Raw genomic sequence first — 16,643 nt, forward strand, 5'->3', positions numbered from 1 at the left:
GGGGGGGGGGGGGGGGGGGGGGGGGGGGGGGGGGGGGGGGGACACGAGCGGGCACTAACAGCCAGAGGGCTAGGACCACAATGTACCTTCCATGCATACATATGGTCACACATGTCATGGTTCCCAGCCTGCCCACATGAACAGAGTAACATACATGCTTGAACTCAAAATACACACATGTGGTTGGACATACCTGTCTGTAATTGTGTAGGTAGGGATTGCTTTATATAACAGATGTGTCATCAAAAAGTTAAGGCAAAAGAAGTTTTTATGAAGTGGATATTTTAAATGAGTGACATATACTTCTCTTTTGAGAAGTCTTATTGTGAATTCTTTGGTAAAGTAAAATTTTCAGGTTAATTGATCTATGTTCAATCCAGATGATCATGGAGTTTATTTGCTTAAATCAGAGTATGCCTCTGATTTAGAGTTTTAGAGTTGTGCCTTGGTCCCTAGATTTATACAGAAAGACAAATACATTTACTTCCAAGTGCCTTTGTTATTGCTGGCAACTTGAAGCCGGAAGAAACTTGGGAAGGGGGTTGGGATGTTTTTAACACCCTGCTTTCTCCTTCCCTTAGGTTACGTTGTCTCTTAACTGGATGGTCCGGATGGCATCAGACCTGGAAAACAACATCGTGGCTGTGGAGAGAGTTAGAGAGTACTCAGAGACTAAGACTGAGGTGGGGACGTGCTGCCGATCTGGGGTCAGGAAAGGGGATGGGGCTGGGTTTGATCAGGTTGCAGGGAGGAGCCCAAAGGCAGCTGGGTCAATGTTTGAGCTCCAGACCATCTCCTACTTCTATACTTTACTATGTTGAAGACTCTGTACTGTATGTCATGGGGTTAAACAACAGTGTATAAGACATGGTCCCTGCCCTTCAAGGAGTTTACAGTCTCCTTTGAGTAACAATATGACAATTGTAATGCACTATACTACATAATAGAATGAGCTAAGTGCCAATTAAGTGATGCACTCCTATAGGAGTTAAGAGGAGAGAAGGCTCACTTCTGGCTGGGGTGATCACCAAAGGTATCCTTGAGTAGGCAGCATTTCAGATGGGTTTTGAAGGATGAAATTTCAGTAGACAAATGCACAGGAAGAAGGCATTACAAGGAGAGGAAACAGATACGGAGGTGGGGAAGTCACCTGAAGGCATTGGGAATGAAAAGGAGAGGATGAACAGCATAGACATGGTGAAGGAAAGAAGGCTTGGATGTGAAAAAGAGGTAGGGAGAAAAATCAGAGGTTACTTGGAGGTTTTGCATCTGGGAGACTAAGGTGGTGGCAGTAAGTCATAGAAGTAGGAAGTTGGGGCAGCTAGGTGGCGCAGTGGATAGAGATCCGGTCTGGAGTCAGGAGGACCTGAGTTCCAATGCGGCTTCAGACACGTGACACTTACTAGCCTGGGCAAGTCACTTAACCCCAATTGCCTCACCAAAAGGCAAAAAAAAAAAAAGAAAGAAGTAGGAAGTCACAACTGATTGAAGTCGGTAAGACAAAATGTAGCAGAGTTTCATATCAAGACTTTCTTTTAAAAATTTTTTTTTAAAAAAGACTTTAAGTTAAAAAAAATTGATCTCACAAGTACAGGGTGGAAGAGAGGTAACTTGGCCTCTGGTTCACAAGATTAGGATCTGGTAGTTTTTGTTAATGACAAGCTTAATTTTCTAAAGACTGAATTCCTCTGGGGCTGAGACATTGTCTTATCTAAACTTTATATCTTCTGTGCTTAGTAAAGGACTCTGTACAAAGAAAGCATGATATAAATATTTGTAACAATGTGAGACAGCTACAATGTTGTACCCACGATAGCAACTTAGTTTTATTGATCTTTACATCTAATAAATGAATGCTAAGTGAGTGATTGAGTGAATGGATGAGCGAATAAATGAATGTAGCTTCAAAAAAAAAAAAATCCAAATGTTTAAAACTAAAAATAAATAAATAATTTTAAAAATCCACACACTTGAGGGACACCTTCATAGAAGTATGGCTAGAAGGATAATACGAGGAAGTAAATAATGTCATACTCTACTCTGGTTTGACCACTTCTGGAAAAAATGGTAACTGTATGAAAATATTTGAAGAACTTCTATGGAAGAAAGAGAAAGTAAATTCTGTTCTTTGTGGCTAGCAGAGCACAAAGATGGAGATCACAGGGAAGCAAAATTCAGTTCAACCTAAGAAATCTCTAATAATTGGAACTGTTCAGTGATGGAGGAAGTTTAAGGGACTGAGCTCCCTCTAACTGGAGGAACTCAAATAGGAAGGGGCTGGGTGACTATCTGTCAGGGATGACACAGAAGAAATGCCTTTGAAAGGTGAGAGGTTGGACATAATGACCTCTGACATCCTTTCCAGCTATCATATTCTATGGAAAAGATCCCTGAAGGAGAGAAGATAGAGAGGGAAGAAGAGATAACCAAGATTAAGAGGTAGGAAGAGGAGTCAGTGAAGAACTGGCAAAGTATGGTGCCATGGGAGCCAAAGCTGGAAACTTTCAGAAAGGAAAGAGTAGTTATTCAATAGTGCCAAATACCATAGAGAATTCAATGAAGATGAAGCCTGAGAAGAGGGTGTTGGATTTGGTGATTAGGAAGCCATTAGTAACCCGAAAGAAAGCAATCTATCTATCCTTCGTGCAGCTACTAAATTAGTATTTCTAAGACATTTCTGATCATGTCATTCTTTTACTCAAAAATCCATTTTGCGTCTTGAATAAAATACAGTCTCATCAGTTGGGACCTAAAGTCCTATACTACCATGTGACTCCCACCTACATTTACAGACTTATTTACTATTGCTGACCTTTGAATTCTTCATATTCCAGCCACCTTATGGTTCCCTGAACCAGGCATTCCATAACTGTGTCTTTACCTGGGCTGTCTTCACGTTAGAATCTCAGAATCCCTAATTTCCCTCAAAGCTCATCTCAGGCAACACCTGCTACATGAAGTCTTTCCTGGTTCTCCCACATCTCCCAGTCATTTAGTACTTTCTCATTCCTGAAATTGCCATAAATATACTTACTGGTGTTATTATTGGCCTTCTAGTAGAATATAAACTTCTCAAAGGTAGGAACTTGCCTTTGTATCCTTCCCCAGGCCTTGTATCCAGAAGATATTCCATAAATGTTGAAATGAAACTTTGAAAGACTTGAGAACTCTAAATAATTCAATGTCCAACTATGATTCCAGAGGCCTAATGATAACACATGCTACCCACCTCTTGACTGAGAGATGTGATGGACTCAAGATGTAGAATGAGACATACCCTTTTTGGACACAGCCAGTGTGGGAATTTGTTTTCCTTGACTATGCATATTTGTTACAAAGGCTTTGTTTTTCTTGTTCTTTTTCTTCTTCCAATGACAGGGTGGGAGGTCAAGTTGGGGGGAAGAGGGGATGGAGATAGGGTAGCAAAAAAAAAGTAAAGATAAGAGGATCATCAAGGCATTTTTTTGTTTTTGGCAAGGCAATTGGAGTTAAGTGACTTGCCCAGGGTCACACAGCTAGTAAGTGTCAAGTGTTTGGTCTGAGACCGGATTTGAACTCAGGTCTCAGGGCCTGACTCCAGGGCCGGTGCTCTATCTACTACACCACCCAGCTGTCCTAAGGCATTTTTTTTTTAAAACAAGGGAAGAGGATAGAAGGAAGGTCAAGAAGAAGCATCGATAAGCAGGATAGCTTTGAAAGCTACAGGTTGAACTTATATACTTGAAAAGAAAGCTATACAAAACAGAGACCTGTAATTTCATGTAGAGTCTTCTTTTTCTCTCCTACTAAGTATATGGAAATGACCAATTTATTTGGTGTTTAAGTTCAGAATTTAAAAAAAAATAGAAAAGAAAAGACATGAAAGAAGGGTCTGGTTGTTGAGTCATTTTCAGTCATGTCCAACTCTCTGTGACCCATCTGGGGTTTTCATGGCAAAGATACTGGAGTATCTTTTTCCTTTGCCATCTCATTTTACAGATGAGGAAACTGAGGCAAACAGGGTTAAGTGACTTACCTAGGGTCACACAGCTAGTAAGTATCTGAGGCTGGATTTGAACCCAGGAAAGTGAGTCTTCCTGTCTTCAGGCCCTGTACTCTACCCAGGGTGCCACCCAGCTGCCCAAAGAAAGAGGGGGTAATGGATAGATTAAGGTCCCAGGGAAGAGAAGAAGTAATAAGAGCCCAGTTGAGGTCTTAGCTTTGGCATTGGGGGGGGGGGGGGGGGGGAAGAGAGGAGAATCAATTTATTCTCTGAGACAAGGATAAAGAGAACTGTTGAGGTGGTGGGAAGGGTGTGGTGACAGGTGGAAAGATGAAGGAGGCAGGGAATAAGCATTTATATAGGGCCTATCATAGGCCAGGCACTGTGCTAAGCCCTTTCCAAATATTATCTCATTTGATCTACACAACAACCCTAAGAGGTAGGTGCTATTATTAGCCTCTTTTTACAGTTGAGGAAACCGAGGCGAACAGAAGTTAAGTGGCTGACCCAGGGTCACATAGCTAGTTAGTGCCCAAGGCTAGATTTGAACTCAGGTCCTCCTGACTCCAGGCCAGGTATTCCCTCCACTGTGCCACCTAGCTGTCTAAAACATCAAACAGCCTGCACTGGATGCACTCTGTGTCTTCCAGAAAGGAAGGTCATCTGGGAGGGAGATACCAGAGGGTTTGGAGCAGCTGCTGCGGGGAATGGGGATAGCAACTTACTTAATAAGAGATGTAGAAATGGATTCCCAGATTGGAAAGCATGAATTTATATCAGGCTCAGTCAGCATATTTTTGTAATTTCCCCTAGCAGTGTTCCGCAGTCTGTATTGTTGAGCAGGGTTGCGGAATGTTTAGGTATGTTAAGTCCAGTGGTTGGTGAGGGAATAAGAAATTCTAGCATATTTGAGTCTCATTAAAATGGATGACTATAAGGCATCCAGGCTGGGCAGGGAGAGGAGAGAGAGGAAAGTCAAGCAAGCTAGAAAGCAGCTGATGCCCTGGGAAAATAGAGAGGAGTTGAGGAATCTTAGAACCAGATGAAGGTGTCTATTCATTGCTGTCTCTCCTCCTCATCTCTCCCCCAAGGCCCCCTGGGTGATTGAGGGCAGCCGCCCACCTCCTGACTGGCCCCATCAAGGGGAGGTGGAGTTTGTGAACTATTCAGTGCGTTATCGGGAAGGCTTGGAGCTGGTGCTGAAGAATTTGAGTCTGCGAGTGAAGGGTGGAGAAAAGGTAAGTAAGGCCCCTGGGCCTGGCACAATGCTATTCAGAGTCGCATGCTGGGGATATGCAACAAGGATTACATAATGCATCCCCCGTGAATGCAGCTCTGAAAGAGGGGATGCTTGTAGACTCAGTGTCCCTGTTCCGGATTCTTTCTCTCCCCTTCATCTAGTGCTCTAAGGTTCAAGGAGTTCAGGGCTCCAAGGCGTCTGTTGCACTCTCCGTATCCTTTCCCCAGAACAGCATTACTCTCTCACCATTCCATGTCTCCTTGCCGCTATCCCCCAGGTTGGAATTGTGGGACGAACTGGGGCTGGCAAATCGTCCATGACCCTTTGCCTGTTTCGTATCCTGGAGGCAGCTCAGGGAGAGATCCTCATCGATGGAGTCAACATTGCATCCATTGGCCTCCATGACCTACGCTCCATGCTAACCATCATCCCCCAGGTACAAGGCATCCTTCACAGCTGGGACCATGTTCTTTTACCTGCCATAGGATCAGATAAACTATCCTCTCAGCAGCCATGGGGAACCGATGCCAACACATGATCATAGATTTAGAGATAATAGGGATCTTAGAGGCCATCTGGTTCAACCCGCTTCTTTTACAAATGAGGAAACAGAGGTTAGATGACTTATCCAAGGTCTCACAGCTAAAGTAGCAGAATTGGGATTCAAACCCAGGTCCCTTCCAAAATCCAGCACATATTCCACTGTACTATGCTGAACCTAGGCCCTATAAGCCTAGGGAACTGACCATAGTCTAAGGGACTGACCATATTGCCTCTGGCCTGGGTGCTCTGACTCCCAGACTTTGCTGTGTGTTGAGTAGGCTGTGTAGCTCTTTATGAAGGGGATGAAGCAGGAGGAAATTGTAGAAGGAGAAACCTGGGGAACAGCAGGGCTGTGGATTTGGATAGCAGATAGGGCCCTGGGTCCTGCTCAGAGAACGGGATGCATGTTCCCTAGGAAGAGGCCTGTGGGTCTCTCTACTTCACCTTTGTCTCTGCCAGTCTCTCTGCGTCTCAGTCTCACAGACTGGACATCTGTGTAACTTTTTTTCTGCCCTCTGGCTTTCCTGGGATTTGTTGTCTGCTGACTGGACATTTTGGAGTCAGATTAAGCTGCTCATGGTTCCTGGTTAACAAGAAGACTTTGTGATTGGCAAGGGATGTTCGAGTTGGGGTTTATCGCAGCTATGCAGGGCGTGGGGGGCCAGGATTCACTGGGAGATTTTCTATTGGGCTAGCTGCTTTTTCAATTCTAAGAAGATGGAATTGCACTGACCTCGTTTACTCTCTCCTTTCCCTTCTCTTCAGCTTTTGTTTTGGGCTCAGTGGGTCCCCAGACCGGCACCTGATTCATAGAGGTGGTATAGTGTAAGGAATAAAGTATCAAACCTGGAGTCAGAAAGACCTGGTTCAAATTTTGCTTTGGTCACTTACTAGCTGTGTGACCCTGGGGCAAGTCACTGTCTGTCTCAGTTTCCTCATTGGTAAAACAGAGATAACAATAGCTTTCAGGTTGTTGTGAGGATCAAATGAGATAATATTTGTAAAGTGCTTAGTACAGTGAGTAGGCAGGTAATAATAATAACAAATAGTAGGGCTGTTAGGTGACGAAGTGGATAGAGCACCAGGCCTAGAGTCAGGAAGACTCATTTTCCCAAGTTCAAATCCAGCCTCATATACTTAATAGCTGTGTGACCCTGGGCAAGTCACTTAATTCTATTTGCCTCAGTTTCCTCATCTGTAAAATGAGTTGGAGAAATGGCAAATCATTATCTTTGTCAAGAAAACCCCAAATGGGGTCATGAAGAGTTGGATGTAACTGAAGTGACTGGACAACAACAAAAAATAATAACAACAAGCTTAATTAATTACAATAAGTTTAATAAATCAAATAATCAAATAATCCATTTAACTTCTCTGAAGCTGGGTTTCCTCATCTGTGAAATAGGGATAATGATAATAATAGCATCTACCTATCAATTTATTACGATGGTCAGTTGACAATAATGTATTTTAAATTCTTTGCAAGCCTTAAAGTGATTTATCATTGTTCCTCACTGATGTTCCTTTGTCTCCCTAGGACCCAGTCCTGTTCTCGGGGACACTTAGAATGAACCTGGATCCTTTTGGCAAGTATTCTGATGAGGAAATGTGGCAAGCCTTGGAACTCTCCAGCCTGCACAAGTTTGTGGGGTCACAGCCACAGGGCCTTGATTTTGAATGCTCTGAGGGAGGAGAGAACCTTAGGTAAGAAAGCTGGAGACTCTAGGACAAATGGACCAGAATCCCAAGCTCCTGGGCAGCTCTGAAACAGTACCTCCCCCTCCCCTATACTTACTGAGTCTGGGATAGTTGTTCACCCGGGTCGGGTGATTTCTTGAGCCCTCCCTGTGCCCATCTGTTCCACAGTGGCAGGGAAGGGATCATGTTTGCCCAAGGCAGTTTCAGAGTTTTGACCTTTAAACTTGATAGTTCCGGATTTTGAGCAATGCCTGGGGTTATGCTTGACTTTTCACTGGGGCCTGAGCTGAAATTGCTCGTTTAAGTAAGAAGGAGATAAGATTAGATAAGAGGGAACACTTCCTCATAGCCAGGGCATGACCCCAAGGGACTGGTCTCACCTGGAGGCTTTTAGGAATGTCTCTAGATATTTGAACATGCTAATGGAATAGTACATGGATTGGTCATTAGGAAGACCCACAATTCAAATCCTACTTCCAATACTTATTATCTTTGTTAACAGGGTGTGTCATACCAGTTATTTTTCGGTAGTTCACTTGTTTCAGTCATATCTGACTCTTTGTGACCCTATTTGGGGTTTTCTTGGCAAAGATACTGGTGTGATTTGCCATTTCCTTCTCCAGCTTATTTTACAGATGAGGAAACTGAGGCAGACAGTGTTAAATGACTTGGCTGGAGTCACACAGCTAGTAAGTGTCTGAGGCCAGATTTGGACTCAGGTCTTCCTGACTCCAGGCCTGGTGCTCTATCAACTGTGCCACCTATCTGCCCCCATAATATCAGTTATTCCTATTAATTATTATTTTACACAACAGTCTAAGTCTGGCACAGAAGCTTGTGGCTGGATTAGAAAACCACTTGGGACTTCTCAAAGTGGATAGAATGCCAGGACTGGAATCAGGAAGACCTGAGTACAAATCTGACCACACACTTATTACCTGGGTAAATCACTGTTTGCCTCAGTTTTCTTATCTGTAAAATGAGCTGGAGAAGGAAATGACAAACTACTCCGTTAACTCTGCCACGAAAACCCCAAATGGGGTCACAACTGAAAAATGACTGAACAACATGTGCTCAGCACTGTTCACTTTTGAAAGGGAAGGAGAAAGAGGAGAAGGAGATGGAGAAGGTGAAGGAGATAAGAGAAAGAGAAGGAGGAGAAAGAAAAGATTACTCCATGTAGGGCTGCACTCAGGGTAGAGGCAACAAGGTGGCTAGAACCATGGGCCGGAGTCAGGAAGACCTGAGTTCACATCCAGCCTCAGACCCTTCCTAGCTGTGTGACCCTGGGCAAGTCATTTAGCCTCTGTCTGTCAAAGTTTCCTTATCTGTAAAACAAAGATAATAATAGCATCTACTTCTCTGTGAGGATCAAATAAGATAATATTTGTAAACAGCATGGTGTCTGTCTTATATTAGCAGTCAGGTAATAATAAGCTTAATTAATAATAATGAGCTTAATTGCCAATTTACCCTTCTCCATAATAGCCCTTGGGATGATGGCCCCAGGCCTCAGCTTTGTCTCACATCTGCTTGTTGTCAGATGGCAGTGACTGCAGTTAGTACTAAAAAAGACCCTAGGATTATGTACATATAATCATTCCCAAAAAAATTCTCTTCCCCCTGCCAAACAAGGGATGAGATACTCCCCTCATCTCTTCTACACTGCCTTCCTTCAGGCTGCCTTTTTAGACTTAGTCTAACCTGACTTCTCCTGTGCAAACATGTTGTAGGGTGTGTGAACAAGCGTGGATATGACCTACCCCAGTCCCCTAGCCATAACTCCAGTGCCACTCTCTCATTTTTTTTTTTTTTTTTTTTGCTGCTTTCCCATCCGTCCTTCTTCACCTCTCTAAAACATGAGGCCACTTTAGTAGATGCTGGGCACTTCCCATTGCCTAATTCAGTGAAGTCATTTAACTTTTCCAAGCCTCAGTTTCCTCATCTGTGCAATGAGGGGGATGGACTCAGTCTCTTCAACCTTTTCATCTCTGAGCCTATTGAGTCTGAGCTCAAATGCCTTTGTTAGAAAAGAAGCAAGAAGGGCAGCTAGGTCGTGCTGTGGATAGAGCACCAGCTCTGGAGTCAGGAGGACCTGAATTCAAATCCGGCCTCAGACATTTGGCATTTACTAGTTGTGTGACCCTGGCCAAGTCACTTAGCCCTAATGCCTAGCCCCACCCAAAAAAAAAAAATGAAGCAAGGGTCAGATGAGAGGAAAAAAACTTCCTGATGGTCCTGGGTGTATACCCAGAGGGAGCCTTCTCTGGAGACTTAAAGGAAAGAGATTTTGGAGATAGATGTTCAGATAGCTAGATGGTACAGTGGATAGAGCACTGGGCCTCTGGAGTCAGAAGTCTCAGGAATCTTATCTCTCACTATGGAATGAAGACTGGGTTCAAATATTTTTTGTAACCTTGGGCAAATCACAGCCTCTGCTTCCTTAATTGTAAAATGCTAACCTACCTCTCAGATTGTTTTAAGGATCAGATGAGATATTTGAAAAGTGATTAGCAGAGTGTCTGGCACATAGTAGGCATTCTATAAATGGTAGGTATTATAATTATTATTATTATTATTCCCTCAGGTTGGAATAGTACCCTGGGATAATCCTTCCACTCTGAGTTTCCTGGGGGAGATGTGAGGAGATCGTTGCTCTCTTTTTGAGATTTCCTACCCTCCCACCCCCTCCACCCCCCCACCCCCGCCTGAGTTTCTAGATGCTGCAAATTCAGCTTAAGCCCTACGCCGATGCTTCTCCACCTTTCCACCCTGTAAATCAGCCCCATTTAGTACACAATTTGTCACTCCCTAGCCAAAATCTTCATTAGTTGGGGGTGAGGTCAGCCAGCAGAGAGAGGAGCCCTGGCTGTCTTACAAGTACTAGTGACTCATCCAAGTTGAGAGACAGAAGAGAAATGTACTCTTAGGCAGGAGGGGAAAGAGCTGCCTCTGAGACTGAAGAGATTGTTCTTTCATCCTCAGGCTTCAGAGGCCAAGGTCAAAGGTTGGTGTGGCCTAGTTTTCAGACTTAGGCCCAGACCTACCTTCATCTCTTCCCAGATCCAGAGTCCCATGACCTCACCCTTACTGCTGTTATACACGGCACGTACATGTATACACATGTACACAGAGGGCCACAGTTGTGATAAACTTCACTTGTATTTCCCTGTGTATTATGATTTCAGGGGTATCAAGTCTTCCCTGGTTTTTCAAATACCTTCCTTTATAGGTCTGGAGATGTATGCAATTTCTTTAAGAGGGAACCCAGTCTTCATTCCATAGTGAGAGATAAGGCTTAAAGAAAAATACCTAAGGCAGTTGACTTCCTCTTATTTAGACTAAGGTATAAATGGCTAGCATTCAGTCTTTTACCAGCAAGTAGGTTTTGATCAGAGAAAGGAGAGAATATCAGAGTATTGATCAATTAATCAATAAACATTTATTAAGCAATTATTATGTGCTAGGCATTGTACTATGGATGCAAAGACCAAAGCAAAATAGTCTCTGCCTTCAAGGAGTTTACATTCTAATGGGAAAAGGTTTGATATGTCCCAAGAACAAACTTTCTGATTTCACAATTTTGCTGAGAGTCCATATTGGCCACAGGGAATCAACTTTCGTGTTTTTCTTTCCATGATATCTCCCCCTTTTGAATATATGCTCCTTGAGAATAGGGACTGTGGTTTCACCTCCCCCCCCCTTTCTTTGTATCTGTAGTATTTAGTATAGGGCCTGGCACAATTGCATAACCTATGTTTGTTGACTGACTCAGTGACTGTTCCCAGGCTCCAGCCCAAGTGAGTTGCAGAATACTGTGAAGTAAGCAAGAATGGCTGGGAGAGACATGCTGTTACTTGGAAAATAGAGGTCAAAGAGTCAGGATTGTAGATTATTGCATTGCATTGATATTGGAAGTAGAGAAGGTACTTGACCAGAGGGGGCTAGGGTATATCGTGAGACCCCCTGTCTTTCCCCAGTGTGGGGCAGAGGCAGCTTGTGTGCCTAGCCAGGGCCCTGCTCCGGAAAAGTCGAATCCTGGTGTTGGACGAGGCCACAGCAGCCATTGATCTGGAGACAGACGGCCTCATCCAGGCCACCATCCGGTCCCAGTTTGAGGGATGTACAGTGTTGACCATCGCCCACAGGCTCAACACCATCATGGACTACACCAGGTGAGAGGCATATGACAATATTTTAGATTCTGTAATTCAGATTTTGGTTTATTTTGGCATGGTAATATTGAGGATTATATGGGTGAACGAATAAAACAAGACAATATTATATTGGGTAGGGGGGAGGTGCAGACTCTTAATGGAAGTTTCTTTTGTTATCATCATATCCATATCCATTTATTGAACACCTACTAGGTAAAAGACCTGCAAAGAAATAAAGAATTTATACAATTTGAAAGGAATAGCAAGTTGTGCATAGGAGATTTGTAGTTTCATATGCAATCATCTTTTTTTTTTAATATTACTCTGTTATGGAAATGCTTGTTTTATTCTATAAATTAAAAAAAAAAGAATCTGTACAAAAATGCAGTCTCTGCCCTTAGATAGTTTTCATGCTCTTTGGAAAGACAGGGCATATACATGAAAAGATGAATTGCAGTGTAATGTACTTATTATGCTAAGTGCCCAATGAGTAATACAGACAATAAGTGATATAGGAACTCAGAGGACACAGCCCCCATTGTGAGCTATTTGGGAAGGCTGGGTGGGCCGGGAACTGAGCCTTGAGGAGATGGTTAATGGAGGCGGGGGTGGGGGGGTAAGGGAAGGCTACTCATGCTCCTACTCCAGCACACATGTATACATATATGTGTTTATATATGTGTGTAACAGAGGTTAAGTGACTTGTCCATAGTTACACAACTAACACACATACACATGTATGTACATATATACAATGTTTATTATGTGCATATACGTGTGTATAATGTGTATGTATATATACACACCTTTTTTTGGTGGATGCTGCCCCTCCCCCTCACCCCCACCTCTGCAAGAGATAACTCAGAGCCCCTCTCTTACTCCAACCCTGGGATCCACTGCCAGTTTCCCAACAATAAATGAAAGAATGAATAAGCATTTAAGTGATTGATTACTATATGCCAAGTTCTGAGTTAAGTACTGGAAATGCAAATACAAAAATGAAGACAATCCCTGTTCTCAAAGAGCTTACAAAATACAAAAGGGAGTGGTGGCCAGTGAGGGGCATTTTGGTCCAGAAAGTTACAAAATTGGTGAGCAAATAGGGGAAGATATTGAAACACCCCATCCAGGAACAATAGCAGAGTATGTGATCATGGTTCTTGGCTCCAGACTTGGGGGTGGGTGGAGGAAGGTCACTTGCTGGGAAAGGGGGAGGAGGGGGAGGGGAGAGAGAGAAAGGGAGAGAGAGACAAGGTGGCAGGAGGAAATGGCCTGAGAATCAGGACTGAAGGAAAGCATGGTGGGGGAGACCCACTGCCCTGCCATTGCTCTCTGAGGTGCTTGAGGCTTTGTCTTCTGTGCCTGGAAGACACTAAATATCTCCTGATTTTTCCATCTGCCATGAAATGACCCCTCCTTTAAACAATCTGACCTAATTAGAGTGTGGGCTCCCTGAGAACAGGATCTATCTCTTTTCTATATGTAGCAGTGCTGGGCATATAATAAACAATGCTTTTCCATTACATTATAGAAAGGAGAGGAGAGAGTGTGAGCAAAGGTTTGAAGGCAAGAATGTTCAGTCACCAGTTTCCAGCTACGGGTTCTTGTAGGAAGAGGATTGTTCCCATAGAATAGGAAGCAATGATCTTTCACTCTCCACAGGCAGTGACTTTCTTTGGGCCAGCAGAGGAACCCCAAAGGACATGGAGTCCCTTGACTAGCCAGGGCTGTACATAAGGGGTGGTCATTAGAAGAAGCTGAGTGGTGGAGTTAGCCTTGAGGCTGAGGCAACTTCCAGAACAGTTGAGGCTCACAGGATCATAGATTTTGAGCTAGAAGAATCTCTCATCTGACCTCATTTTACAGATGAGAAAACTGAGGCCTAGAGAGGTTTAAGTGAGTTATCCAAAGTCACACAGGAAATCAACGGGTTAGATAAGTCCTCGGACTCAAGATCCAGCCTTTTGCCCACTGTATCTTACTGCCTCTCAGATATCATTTGAAAGCATTTTTATCCCCCTTATTTGGACCCCGGGAACCTATATCCCCCTGGGTCAAGATGAGGGTTGGTGGTAGTGGAAAAAGTGGGATCTCCTTTACAGAGAAGCACATCTTTCCAGAGAGTTGAGATAACAAGGATGTGCATCTGATTAAATGGGGAACTATATTCAGATTCTTCTCCTCACCCCACCCCAAGAAAGGAGCAAAAGCCACAGCTCAGGATTCTCTCTCCCAAAGAGATGGAGAGCAGCAGGGCAGGGCCCCCTTGGGGAAAAAAAGGAGAGCCAGAAATTCCAGATGCTGGCTCTTCTTTCCCTCCCTGCTCCCCTACCGCTGGGCCCACCCCCACCCCAGCTGGCTTTTCCTCTGGCCTGGGCTCAGGGCACAGGTGGACAGTGGCAATCATCCTGAATCCTGCCTGGCTCTTTGTCCCCAGGCAGCTTCATTGTGAGCAAGGATGTCATTCATCTGGCTGAGGCAGAACAAAGCCGGCTGGTAGCTGGGAGAATAAGAGAATGCAGCAGCCAGGCTGGGAAGAATAGCGGGAGGCGGAGGCGGGGGGGGGGGGGGGGGGGGGGGATCGCTCCGGTGGGTGTTTGGAGAACTTTGCCGCTGCCTCTGGAATCACAGCGACAACTCCCCGTTTAGTTACAGAGCCGACCCCTGCGGCCTCCCCTGCACATGTGGTCGGCTTGGCCTCATGCTGCAGCCGGGCTCCCTCCCCGTGGTGAAGAAGAAACTGTTTGGGATTCGTTAGCAATCCCTCCGCCTTTGTGTGTGCGCTTTTAGAAAGAACGAGGTCTAAAAGCAAAGAAGGGATGGGGTTTGCAGCTACCGACCCGGGCAGCCTCTCCCCATCCCCTGCGGCACCACGTGACTGTTCAGAGAGGAGCCGGGCAGGGAGAGGACTCATTAGCCAAGATTGCAGCTGCTAAGCGGGCAGAGATGAATCAGGCCTTGTGTTTTATCCCTGAAATCACCCCATTTACAGGGAAAGAAAAAGATCTGTAACGCGCACATGCGCACAGGAGGTGCATCCTCCACCTTGCTTTCTATGCAGGGAAATGATGTATGTTATCTTTTCTCCAGCCCAGTGTGGCCTGGTGTCAGCTCCCCAAAGGCAGGTGGGCAAGGGGGGAGGCTTCTTGATTTTCAACCCAGTGGGATTTGTGGAGGATTTGGCTGTTGATAAGCATCTGACTTTTCCCTTCTCTGGCACAGGGTCCTGGTTTTGGACAAAGGGACAATAGCAGAATTTGATTCTCCAACAAATCTCATCATGGCCAGAGGCATCTTCTATGGGATGGCCAAAGATGCTGGACTTGCCTAAACGGGGTCCCCGAATTTTATCCAGGTCATCACTGGCTTCCCTTTGCAGGGGAAAATAACACAGAGTGGACTTTTTTTCCCCTTAAGAATACTGTGCAAAGAACTGCAGAACTCAAAAGCAAAAAGAGAACTTGATAGTTCATTTAATTCAATCCCCTTGTTTTAAAGGGAGGCAGTTTGATACAGTAGAAAATGCCAGACTGGGAGCCAGAAGATCCAGGTCCTAACACTAGCTGGGTAACCTGTGGCGACTTATTTCACCTGGAAACAGAGCCCTGGTAGGACCTGCCCACAATGACAGAGCTTCTTCTTAGCAATGCCAGAATTAGAATACAGGTCTCCTCAGTCCCAATCCTGTGCTTTTTTCACAGTACTACTCCTTCAACATAAACATGTATTGGAACAACACCCTTGCACACCCCAAAACTCAGCCCCAAATTTTTATTCTCATATTTTCTATTCAAAAGTATACAAAAATAAAATCTAATATGATAACCTTACAGGTCCCAAAACCCACCCCCCAAAAACCTTTTTTCTCATATTTTCTATACAAAAGTATTTAAAAATAAATCTTTTTCACTGAGAACATTGAGCCCAAAACTATGCTCAGGTACCTTAGTCCTACTCTGGGATAATGATGTGAAGCCATTAAGACCAGAGCACTGATGAAATAAAAAATAAATGGTAGCCACTGTACACAGATGCTGTTTATTTGGATGTGGGGTGTGTGTGTGTGTGTGTGTGTGTGTGTGTCTGTGTGTGTGTGTGTGTCTGTGTCTCCATAAGGGTTCCAACAGGGGAGCAAACACATTTACCTGAATGCAAATGTCTGGAAAATTCAAACACTGAAGCTTTTGGCTTACATGACTACTCTGATGAAAAGTATTTGCTTTTGCTATACTGTGTAGATTCTGGGAAAAGGTAAGCAACAAGGCTCCTTTTATCTAGCTGGAAGGTGGACTGTAAGGACCTGGGAAAACTTGTGACTGGGGGTCGAAGTGCCGTAAAGATTCCTACGCTCATCCTCTTAAGACCAACTGGTACCTCTTTTCAGTGAGGCTGGGAGTTGTGGGGTGCTTTGTTGATATGCTCCCCCAAAAAGGCCAGAATGGAGTAAGTTTGGTTGATTCTGTTTGGCTCTGTGAGGCCTATATATCCTTCCTTCTCATTTCTAGAAGCCAAACGTGGCACAGATGTGCTGATACCTCTGCCTATACAACTTAACAATCCCAGACTAGTAAGCAAGGTGTCAGAGCTGCAAATTAAATCCTAAATCTTTTTTTTTTATGTTTATTTGATTTTCTTTTAATCTTTCATCATAACACAGAGGAGGAAAGAACATGGGAACAAACACACTGCCACTTAAAGCAGCCACAAGTGAAGTCAATAAAAAGAAAAACGCATTGTGTGTGTTTGCTTCAAGGAAACCAGCCTTTTTTCTTTCTTGCCCTGGAAGAGCTAGTCTGAGGCGATGTGAAAAGGCCAGGGGGATCAGAGGATCAGGACCCACCAAGGAACCGAGTTATTGTGTTTGGGTTGGGTTTGGGGTCCTGTGTTTTAAGAAGGACATTGATAAGCTGGAAAGATGGCAACCGGAGCAGTTGAAGGAATTGAGGATAGAGAAGCTGTCTTCAAGTATGTGAAGTGTGGACACATGAAAGAAGGGCTGGACTAATTTTGCTTGACCAGAGGG

At 44.2% G+C, this 16,643-nt stretch overlaps 1 protein-coding gene across 1 annotated transcript in view; it reads left to right on the forward strand.

Moving 5' to 3' along the window:
• The window catches only part of LOC114040432 (canalicular multispecific organic anion transporter 2-like), a 35,327-nt gene extending 19,690 nt beyond the window's left edge, over positions 1 to 15,637 (forward strand). Inside the window, exons 17-22 of the mRNA XM_027858546.1 lie at positions 582 to 683; positions 5,074 to 5,220; positions 5,500 to 5,658; positions 7,303 to 7,469; positions 11,444 to 11,638; positions 14,843 to 15,637. Of these exons, the coding sequence (XP_027714347.1) occupies positions 582 to 683; positions 5,074 to 5,220; positions 5,500 to 5,658; positions 7,303 to 7,469; positions 11,444 to 11,638; positions 14,843 to 14,951 (879 nt within the window). The 3' untranslated portion in view covers positions 14,952 to 15,637. The remainder of the gene's footprint in view (positions 1 to 581; positions 684 to 5,073; positions 5,221 to 5,499; positions 5,659 to 7,302; positions 7,470 to 11,443; positions 11,639 to 14,842) is intronic.
• The last annotated feature ends 1,006 nt before the right edge of the window (positions 15,638 to 16,643 follow it).

Source organism: Vombatus ursinus, unplaced genomic scaffold (genome assembly GCF_900497805.2).
Source record: "Vombatus ursinus unplaced genomic scaffold, bare-nosed wombat genome assembly UNPS02013136.1, whole genome shotgun sequence".
NCBI lineage: Eukaryota > Metazoa > Chordata > Mammalia > Diprotodontia > Vombatidae > Vombatus > Vombatus ursinus.